At 38.2% G+C, this 11,615-nt stretch overlaps 1 protein-coding gene across 1 annotated transcript; it reads right to left on the bottom strand.

Annotated features, from left to right (window-relative positions):
- Positions 1-4,628: 4,628 nt before the first annotated feature.
- On the bottom strand, positions 4,629-11,112 carry grk1b (G protein-coupled receptor kinase 1 b). The gene is made up of 8 exons (XM_034890728.1): positions 10,842-11,112; positions 7,785-8,494; positions 6,639-6,766; positions 6,124-6,281; positions 5,684-5,767; positions 5,409-5,533; positions 5,083-5,284; positions 4,629-4,941 (listed from the first exon to the last, which is right to left on the bottom strand). Exons 2-8 carry the CDS (start codon positions 8,478-8,480, stop codon positions 4,658-4,660), a joined length of 1,677 nt encoding a protein of 558 aa, XP_034746619.1. The 5' UTR covers positions 8,481-8,494; positions 10,842-11,112; the 3' UTR covers positions 4,629-4,657.
- Between the last annotated feature and the right edge of the window lie 503 nt (positions 11,113-11,615).

The raw sequence follows: 11,615 nt of genomic DNA, 5'->3' as shown, positions 1-11,615 counted from the left end.
CAAACCTGGACCAATTGGAACATTGATTTGATGGCTGTTGTTACATACAAGTTTTTTTATTCCCACCCAAATGGAAGACATGTTACATACCTGTAGGCATACAATGAGCTTTTTCTTCTAAAGGGGGCAGAGCAAACACAAGGCTGAGACACGTGATTTATTATAGGCAGAAAGTGTCTATTTTTGTTAAGCATTAACATGTCTACAGTGGGAGAAAAGTTGTGTTAAAATTCTTGCTCTTTAAAAATAAATGTTTTGTACTGGTTTTGTATTGATTCAACCCTTAAGAAATGCTGTGCTGACATTGGGCAGTCACCCAAGGGAGACCTTTATGAGAACTGTGTAGTCTGTATCTTTTCAAATGTGAAACATTATAACATACCACATTACTGGTCGGCAAATGTGAAACATTTGCCGACCAGTAATCAGAAGCATGCAGTTCAAAGTACTGTCATATACTTACAGTATGTCCTCAGTGAACTCCCAACTTTTGACATATTCATCCACAGTGAATTCCTGGGCGTAAATATCTACTGTACTTTTTAAATCTTAAATTTTTACTTGAATTACTTAAATTCTTCTTTAATGTATTCACATGGAATCTTGAATGGGAGGAGGGAATCTAAGAGCATCTGTGGTAGTGATGTGATTGACCATGTTACCATGATGATGCACAAAATAAAATTGATCAGTAAATTATCTTTTTGGCCATTAATTAATTCATTTTTATAATTTAGATTATTACTTGATGTAACTTGCACTACCCCACCGTGCTGAGTTTAAATTATGATTCATGTTTGGGTTCAGGAATGTGCTCTCAGTAAAAACTGTTTAAATGGGACGTTTGCATAACTTAGGGTAAGTCACTGTTTCAAGATCTGGTCTTATTAATTCATATCGATAGCTAATATCACAACTCTCTATGTCTCAATCTCTGAGAGAGAGAGAGAGAGAGAAAAAGAGATATTGAAATATGACTTAATAGCAGCATGTGTAATAAAATGAAATGATAAACAGTGGCACTTAGTAAAGATAAAGATTACAGAACCAATACTAATAATATTACTAGTAGCATTTTAGCACGTAGCCGGGCTTCTAACAGGACAACAGCAGCATCCAAGATCCAGGTGCCACCACAATCCTAGGAAATCTGCAAGGTGAGGAAGCGCAAAGTGTAAGCTAACATTTTCCCTAACATTAGGTTAGAGACCTAATTTACCTTTTGGGACACAGACTGAAGAAAATGACACCACCAAAAACTAGCAGTCTTAGATGTTGCTTTTTTTAACACTAGAATTGGTTTTTCAAAGACTCTAGCAAAGCAACACAGTGTAGAAAAGCACTATGTCTTCAGTCATTAAAGTTATGGCAGAAAATGACATCAGAAATTAACAAGTTTATTTATAAATGTATTGTATTTATATAGCGCTTTTCTAGTCCTAATGACTACTCAAAGCGCTTTTACACATAGGAACCACTCACCATTCACACACTGTGGATGAGGCTGCCGTACAAAGTGCCACCTGCTCATCAGATAAACCTTCTGAAACATCTACAATCAGATGTCAACTGCCATGGCTAACCAGAAGAGATTTTTGTGTTAGCTCAACATCACAACGATTCAGTCTACAGGCTGCATCACCAAGCTTTCTGGGATTCAGGGACTTGCCCGTAACCATCTGTCCAGGTTGGAAGTTGTGTGTGGGGTTAGATGAAGAGACAGATTTTTACCATAGATACCATTACATTTTTCAGTCAGATTGGCTGCATAGTCACCTAAACCTGTGTGGATCAGTCCTTCACTGCACCCAAGGAGTTAGTAATAGGCATCCCATTAGAGCTTTAAATGGAGATATTTTAGAGGTTGCATTTAGAGTAATTCTTATTTTAGTGACAGGAGGTATCATTTTAACCCAAGAGTCTCTATTATAGTTTTAGTCACCTTTTCCTTGATAATTCTGTTCATTCTGTTCATTCCACTGTCAGCTAAATGACATGTAATGTAATGATAACTTAGGTAAGGAATGTGACTCACCGGTGAGATATTTACATTGCTGTTGGGTCACTTGTGCAATAAAAGGTGTACCCTTATCACCGTTTACGGCTCTGAACATACACACAGTTGCAGGGGCGCACTGGGACAAAAATTCAGCCCCTGCACTGTAGCCATACCAGCCCACCCTACCACACCTCTGCAGCCCACCCACGCACACGTGCATTCAATAATTACAGTTGTGTATAGATGATGGAACAACATAAGCAGTATCTTATGAAACTGATTTTTAATTTAATTTGATTTAATGTAAGTAACTTACAAAAAATGCTTACAGCTTTTTCAGAGCACGTTCATACAGACACATATTGTCTATTTATGCCATTTGTATGCTGTTACTGTCAATCTCTACAGTATTTTTTTTTTTTTCGTCACTGTCAGTCTGTTTCTCTCTGTACACTGTACATGTTGTCTGTCTGGTTCTCCATGTTTTTTTTATCTCTTTAACTGCAATATAAATACATTTTTTTGGCGGTCTGTGATTTGACTTCATGGTTTTTCCTTGGTCAGAATTGGCCTTTGGGGGAACACATAAAGCAAGGGGGACTGTGGGGTCCTCCCCCAGGAAATTTTGAAGGCGAAAGACTTCAATTCCTGCATTTTTAGGCACCAATTTATGGTAAAAACGTCTATATTTATGACAAGGAAATCACAAAATTCTGGTGGCAGGTAACAATTAAAAATACAACATATAACGGAATGTTGTTATACTCAGTAGTCCATTAAGGGGGCTTTTCCTGGGACATGGGACACAGCAAGTTCAACATTTCACCTTGATCTGAGATAGCTGAGACGGAACCAGAGTGGCATGATAAACACGTCATTCATAACCATGTTAGGAGCAGGTTAGGTTAATATGTAACCAGAATACTGTACATAAGCAGAAATAGATCGATACAATAGAAGCTCACCATGTATTTCGAGATGATTTTGAATGCTGAACTCTCTACTGTCTTCCTGTACTGTGTTGTCAAATAAAGCTGCCTTGATCAGAAAGACATCTGAACCTGTGAAGTCTCATCACTTCCCGACGTAACAGGCAGGGCTGCACCCTGTACAACTTCAAAGGTTAAACCTGATCCTGAATCACAGATAAAAGGCGTTTATTTTCACACGCATAAAATGTAAAGAGCGCGTTCCTGTTTAGGTTTTATTACAAGACAGATGGTTCTCTTAATAAGAGTAAAAGTTATTTGCATGTACTGTCAATGTGTAAGTCAAGTCTCACAGAGTACTGTAGGTCAAGCGTAAGTCAAGTCTCACATTCCACTTGACCATTACAAACTTTAAACTTTTGAACCAGCCTATATTTAGAACAGATACAACTGTGAGATTAATTTGCTATTAATCACAGGTTAACTATGGACAATCATGCAATCATTCATGATTCAATATTTTAATCGATTGACAGCCCTAATATAGACACACCTTATTTCCCCCTTTGGGGATCAATGAAGTATTATCTTATATTAATGAGATTTAGTTGAAAGTTTTAACAGGGCTAGATGTAATGGACAGTCAACTACCGTGGTCCTACACTACATTAAATTGATCGAAGTAAACTTAAATAAATGTGATACCTAATACTAAATATACCGTAAACGTCCTGTGTGAAAGAGGAGACAACATGTGAAAGAAAAGGAAGTAGGCAGTAGTAGGATGACACCATGTGTCCCTGTCCAGCTGTTTCTGCATCGTGTTTCTGTCTAATAAAGTTCACATCAGAGCAGGTTATGCATTGGCAATTGTTATAAACAGATCTGTCTAACTGAGACCAGCATCTGTTTTTCGAGGAGGAGCTGGGTAAAGAAAGAAAACGTCACACACATACACATAACACACATTAATGGACAAAATATTGGCAATAAAAAAATGAAATGAGTCAATTAGAAGTGACAATTTGTAGTTATAGTATACTAGGTATAGTAGTTATTTTAATGTCAACATTCTTTCAAAGTTTCAGTCAAATTTACTGTTTTCCTTTTTCTTCTATCTTCCTTTTCTTGTCTTTTCTTCCGTTGTTGACAGCCGTCTGTGAACACTAAGGACATAGAAAAGAGACTCAACTCATACAGTTGTGCTTGTGCTTATACAAGATTTTATTGATTTCTTTTGAGTCTTCTGTCCGCCATAATAATGACGTAAATAAACATTTCTTATATACTGTATAATAAATAAATATAATAATGATAATAATAATTACATGACCTTACATTGGCTTTTCTTTGGTCCAAAAAATGTATTTATTATATAAACATTACATGTAGCTTCTATAAATAACTTAATTTGTCTGTAATTAAGGTGGACTACTAAACTTATTGACATATGAGGTAAGACTACAGCGTCATTATTATTGTAACCATATTTACATTTTGTATACATAATTTTATGTGATGTTTAACAATTATGTTTGTTTGATATTAACAATATAAATGTTACAATATAGGTACATAATAACAATAATAATAATATTAATAACACCTTAATATGGAAATTCAAAATATTATCAATTAATTGCAACAATAGCATAATATTGTCCAAATTACAGATAATACAGATTTGGATTATGTGGCACGAAATACTCCACATTCCATTTGTTGCAACTCAAAGCAGAACACATCCTCCACCTTTGGTTTCCACGTAGTTCGGGTCAAGGTCATTGGGCAGTTTTCCCTTCTCTCCCCAGATATTCATCTCTCCAAACACACCCGTCTCAATCATCTCTTCCTGCCATGGGATCGGGATGTTGCCAGAAGCAAAGTCATTGTAGAACTCAGAGTCAGTGTTGTCCAGGACAATACCTTTGATAGTGCTGAAGGCGCCCACATCACTTATATCTTTGGCGTAGACGGTTGTAGCACTAGGGACAAATGGTGGCGGTAGCAAACCTTTGGATAAAAGGTAGAGGACATGAAGAAATTAAAGTACGGTACATGGCAATTACTTGTTCTTTTTGTATTTTATCTTTTTTTTGTACCACCCATATCTTGAGTTTCCGTCCGTAACCTGATTTTTCAGACTCCACCCACCTGATTGCAGACGGCCCCAGTTAATGTCTTTGAAGAAGGGCTGGTTCTTGAGATCCTCGCACTCGTTGTTTTTGAACCCGAGGCGTTTTGCAGGGTCCTTGTGCATCAGGCCTTCACAGATATCTTTGCAATCTTTGCTGAAGGCTGGTGTGTATGAAACTGGATCGTTCAAGATTCTACGAGCTACCTCGGTATTCTCAACCTGACGAAAGAGGACATGGATGTTTGATTTTGCAACAGAGAATTGGTGGCAAAAGCAAACAGATGAATTTAGGATGTTTTTCACTCAGAAAAAGTCCCCTAATGTGTCTGGTCATGTTTAGTACCTGTTCTCCTCGTACTCGAAAGGGCCCTTTGGCGGCAATCATCTCATACAGGGTGACCCCCAGGGTGAAATAGTCCACCGTGTAGTCATACTCCTTCTTCTCGAGCAGCTCTGGAGCCATGAAACCTACATTCATAAACACACTGCTTAGAGAAACACGGTCTATGGTGATACATATTTTTTCTCATGGTAACATTGACCTGGAGGTTAGCATTTCCTTTCAACCAGGCCAGTTTTCTTTGACTTGATCTGAAAATATTTGATTTGGTCGATTACCTGGAGTTCCTGCATATCCAGTAGTTTTGTCATTTCCTGGCGGAAGTTCAACAGCCAGACCCATATCGGACAGGCGAACGTGTCCTGAGTGAAAAGCCTTTGATTATAACAGTGGCACATGGCCAATGACCAAACGACCAACTATTTTTGTACATTATGTATTCACACCAAACTACTACTAAAAGAATGACTGAATAATACTTAAAGAAGCTGTCTGACGGAAATGAGTGAGACTGTGTTCAGATAACAGTCAGAGCATGTTAATGGCAAAGCATAGGCAACTATAATGATTTGCTCCAGTAAGTTAATCATAGCTCTAGCCAGTTAGCTGCTTAACTTACTTATATTGCTATGTAGTATGTATAAATCAGTGTTAATTGTAAAAAAAAAAAAAACATTCAAATGAATGAAGAGTAAATGCTGCAGAGGAAATGTCTCACCTGCGTCATCCAGCAGTACGTTCTCTGGTTTCAGGTCTCTGTAGATTATCCTGTTTTGGTGAAGGTGCTCTACCCCACAGATGATCTGAGCTGTGTAGAAACATGCTCTCTTCTCATCAAAACCAGGATTCTTTTCATCCACGTCATACATATGAAACCTGTAAGAGAGGATGGGATTTTGGTGGGATAATGCAATGATAGTGTTTTCTGAAACCTCTGTGAAATTCAGAAATGTCAATAAGTGAAGAGAAGCTAAGCAAGACGTTTTTAGTGATTCTCTTACTTAAAGCATGATGCACCTGAGAGACTTGTCAACTGTAAGGCTAATTTACTTTAGACTGATTAGTAAAGGTGAGATGTGGAGTAAAACACTGTTCCCATGTTGTTAACTATAGAAACCACTATGTTGTGTGTGTTTTTGGAGTCATATTCAGTCTATGTAATGTATATTAGAGAGAGAGAGAGTGCTTGTGTGCGTGTGTGTGTAAAGCTGTATTTGGTGTTATATGGAGCACCTGAGGTCTCCACCATTCATGATGGTCATGATTAGGCAGAGGTCAGTCTTGGTCTGGAAGGCGTAAGCCAGCGACACAATGAAGCGGCTGTGAACCTTTGCAAGAATGCGCTTCTCCACAATTGCTCCCTGACCACAAATCAAACATCCAAACATGATTAATAAAACAAAAGCAAGAACGTACAATGTCAATAATGATTAGACATCTTCTGATGTCCTCACGTGTCATTTCGTTTCATTGTATTTTAAATGCTGGCTCTCTGATATGGCTTATTCAAGAGTTGGCCAGCCATGTGCCAAGATGAGCTATCAGTGCGCAGGGTTTTGTTTCAAGAAGCTCATTTTAGCAGATGTCTTCTTCCCCTCTACTTCAAGCAGTGTTATCAGGTGAAGTCTTTAGCTAATGATTAGTTATGCCTTTTGTATTCTTTCTATAATAAGTCAGAAAGTCTGTTTTCAAAAAAATGTAAATTTTACATTGAAGACTACTGACGCACCTAAATGGAACAGAGACAGTAGTGCTCATCACATCTATGCTATGAGAAATGTGTCTCTTATTAGTGCTTTAAGTGCAGATGCAACCTGAGCAGAGGTCTAATCAGACATAACTGAAAACATCTAATTTGGCAGACTTCAACATACTGTCGGTGAAATTGAGTGGACTAACTTTTGGTCCGGTTATGACAGGTGATCATGGCATAGACACATTCTAATGAAATACTGCACATGCCCCCATACATGGATCCTGTGGGTGTTGTAGTTTACTGCAATTGAAAGTTCTGTTTTTATTCCTCTTGTGGTAAGGTCCAGCTAGCTTAGCAAGTTTTTTGTGATGCCTTGCTTTTGAATGACAGGCAACAAACTGAAAAGTCAATTATCTACTGATGCTATTAAAAGCATTAGGCTTTAGTATGGAGTACTATCTCTGAGCTGCTTTGTGAGGTCTTTAACAGGGTCAAAAGCTTCTTTGCATTGAGCCGTTAAGGTAAAAACTAGCTCAGTCACTGGGTTATACAATCTTGCACGTGTTTTTTCTAGTTCACTACAAAGTTACCAGTAGAATTATCTCACTTTGGGTTGTTACTCTTTTGTTTGACACCATGAATGGCTGTGGGTGGGACATTAGATGGTTACATCAGGGCTTTACCTCATAGCCTTTGCGTTTCTTCAGCCTCTTTTTCTCCAGCTTCTTGTTGGCATACATTTTACCTGTTGCTTTAGCCTGACAAGCAAACACTTCCCCAAAACCTCCTTTACCCAGGACCCTAAAGTCATTAAACCACTCCTCATCAACAGGCTGGCTCTCCAGCCATTTGAACTGAACATAACGCAGGAAGTACATGCTGTTCTTAAAGCTATCTGTGGCCTTCTCCAGGTGTTTGAGCAGCTGCTTCTCGCTCTCTTTAAACAGGTCACCACGGACATTCTTGAAGTCCTCAACAACTCGAGTGACGGCCTTCTCTTCCAGGAAGCTGCAAAAATTCTTTGAAGCGGACTTATAGTATTTATTAACAATTTTTTGGGCCTTCTGCTCTCTCTCCTTTTCTTGACACATGGTGTAGTCTTCGATGTCTTTCCACAGCTCTCCAGCATTTTTATAGGTTGCATCACTCTCTAGAAACTGTTGGAACAGGCGCTTGCCAATGGGCTGTTTGATACACATGCTGTCAAAGGTTGAGTCTACAGATGTTTTCATGTGTTCACAGTCTCTGATGTGTGGGAGCTTCAGCCTGGCCCGCATCTTCTTGTCACGCATGGCTGCTGCCGATGATCCATCCACGCAACCACGGGCTGAAACATAGGCGGAGTTTGCCACCACCGTCTCCAAACCACCGAGGTCCATGTCTGCACGTTTGTCTGCCACACACATACAAAACCAGTAAGGAAGTTAATGCTGCTGACAATGTATATTTAAGGAGCCTTTCCAACAATTATGAACCCACGAACTCTGGTGACAGCTAATTCTTGACTTTTTTGAGACAAAAACATAATACTTAAGGGATGCTTTTTGATTAAATCTGCTATCATATTCTATTCTTGATGTTGCTACTCTGGTTTTGCTCTGTCATGTATAACTTATTTTGCACCAGCATTATGCTATGAACCAATTCAATTGTTATGTGATCATTAATACACATTTTTGAACAAATTGTTTTACAATAAGAGAGGCTGCTTTTTGTAATCGTTAAATATAACATTATACTAATATTCTTATCATGTATGTCATCAGTCATCTTTATTAAGTGCATTCCATGGTACTTTTTCAGTGTACTAATTTCCCCATGGTCTGCTTATACACAGACCTTGTCAGTGCACTACATTGGGACAGCAGAATGACTTCTTCCAGGTAAAGTGTTGGCGGTGGGGAAGAAATAATTTGATATGCTGCACCCTGCTGTTCAAAAGACAAAAGTTACGGAAGAGGTTTTTTTTATTTCAGATTGTACAGACAGGGCAAGATTAAGCTTGCGTCCACTTGTGCATGCACACAATTAAGCAAGGCAAGGGATTTGGGGAGCTGTGAGGGAGGAGAGCATCAGCTCAAGCTTTTCACTTCCTCAGCCTGGTTCCTCTCTGTCTTTTCCATTCTGCAGATTAGGCTACCTTACAGATTCTTTCTATAAAGACTATAAAGTGCACTTCCCAAACTGAAATATATTGTTAACAGAAGTTTTTCTCAGCCTGCTTTGTTGGATTCTTGTTTATCTAAATTGCAGTTTGAGAAATTTTCTGCATATTGCATGAGATTTGTTTGTGTATTGTTGAACATTTGTGGGATTAACCTTTATGTTAGCCATGCTGCGTTCAATTCAATTCAATTTTATTTGTAGTATCAATCCAAAGACACAATAAAAGACACTTTACAGTAGGTCTAGACCACACTCTATAATTTACAAACAACCAACAATTCTAGTAATCCCCCAAGAGCAAACATTTAGTGTGACAGTGGCGAGGAAAAACTTCAATTTTAGGGAGAAACCTCGGACAGACCCAGGCTCTTGGTAGTTGGTGTCTGACGGTGCCGGTTGGGGTATTTATAGTCAAAAATAAAGATAATGCAACTATGGCTAAAAATAGTAGTTGTAGTAGTTCATGGCGTAGTAGTATCATACTGCATGCTGGGCCTTTCAAGTCATGTGCAACATGTAGGTAAATACACCTACCTGCAAAACAAATGGGACAGAAATTGTAAAGAGGATCAGTGGATCGCGCACTGTGTGAAGTCTTTCTGGGTGTATAATCTGTTCTGTCTTGACCTGGTACACACAGTACGGAAATGGTACTGCTGGCTTCAGGTGCTATCTTGACTTTTTACAATCCAATTAACCCTACCTGTTGAAACCAGAGATTAACAATATAGATGACTGACCACCTCATTAATTAACCTACATTTTTAGACTTTGCGGAACACCTAATAGTGAGGATGTTATCACAGATGATATGTTATTGTTGGTCAGTGTAAGAGTATGTTAGTAGTTTCAGCAAAACTCAATACAAGTAGTCATTGTGCAGTAAAATGTTCCTTTTCAGTGTTTTACTGTTATTTATAATATGACACTGCTTGAATTGTATTGCTGCATTAATGTAAGTGTAGCATTTTACTGCTGTAGATGTCTAAGGTTGTGCTGATTTTTAGCTCCTTTATGAACTGTAGGTCAGTTTAATCTGCAGCCACATATCATATTCTATAAAATGATCATGTAGGCTATTTGTAGCGTTGCTGTCCTGTGAGAACCACAACACCATCTCCATATGTCATACCAACTGTTTGAAAAAGGTTATTCCAAGAGTTTATTACCTTAAGAAGGAGAATACATTTCTCAACACATTAAGGAACACTTGATCCTTCAGTTTATCAGAAAAAATCATTTTCAAAATCACCAAATCTGGGGATGCATGGTTTACACTGGACAGTAAGGGTGTGAAAATGTGTAATCTGAAAACGAACTAGTAACTAAAGCTGCCAGACAAATGTAGTGCAGTAAAAACTACAGTATTTGCCTCTGAGATGAAGATTCAGCTGATACCAGGGTTCAGTTTTTAAATTTGACAAGTTTGACAAGTTTGAAAAATAATTGATCATGAAAAAAATTCTTTGAGAGAATATTCAATACGTCATATTTTATGGCAAAACCAATCAATAATGTTGTATAATAATATTTTTTACATCACAGTTACACAACAGTGATATAGCAGCACTCACCGTACTTTGTTGCTGTAGCAGGGAGTCTAATGAGGACTTAAATTAAATCCAACTGGGGAGCATAAAACGCATATTTTCCTCTCTTCTTTACTCCTCGTTCTTCAAATAACCAAAACAAATAAAATGTATCTCTTTATTTTTTAGGTCTTGAACACACTTTCGTTCTCTCAAGTCTCTGATTCTCCCCTCCTCGACCTCATTTCTAGTGCTGTGTTGCAAAGATTGGGGCATCAGCTGACATCCTACTTTGGCTCTTCATCAGCTGGTGAGGATTACACCCTGACATGTTTAGAAGGAGCAACTCGGTAGAAGTTATTAGTGTAACTGGGCAGCAGGTGCAATTATTCACGAGGTGCCAACTAAGTGGGCATCTTTCAACTGTTTAACACAGAATGTATGCATTGGTTTCAAGGATTCCATATAAAAAAACATGAGCATTGACTGTGGAATGATGCTGTTATTGAATGATAATTGTCCTATGTTTCTTCTCCAATCAATAATTTGAATCATAGGGATAGGAAATAATGAAAGCTGAGATGCAGAGTAAATTAAAAATGACCACAATTTCAACTTTTGCCACACAATCTGTTGAGTGACAATCCAGCTCAAACGCAGGCTGCAGATCGAAAGTGGATTGTCTCCTGTAGCTGTCTAATAGCGAGTCTGTGTGAAAACATACTGTTTCCCTTAAATGTAGACACTGCATGTGAATCCGGATCTTTACAAAAGTATTTATACATGCTCCAGCAGGTGAGGAGGAAATGGCATGGGTAC

The sequence above is a fragment of the Etheostoma cragini genome, chromosome 13 (genome assembly GCF_013103735.1).
Source record: "Etheostoma cragini isolate CJK2018 chromosome 13, CSU_Ecrag_1.0, whole genome shotgun sequence".
NCBI classification, from domain to species: domain Eukaryota; kingdom Metazoa; phylum Chordata; class Actinopteri; order Perciformes; family Percidae; genus Etheostoma; species Etheostoma cragini.
Note: the sequence above shows the minus strand (reverse complement) of the source record. Positions and strands in the feature narration are given on the sequence as shown.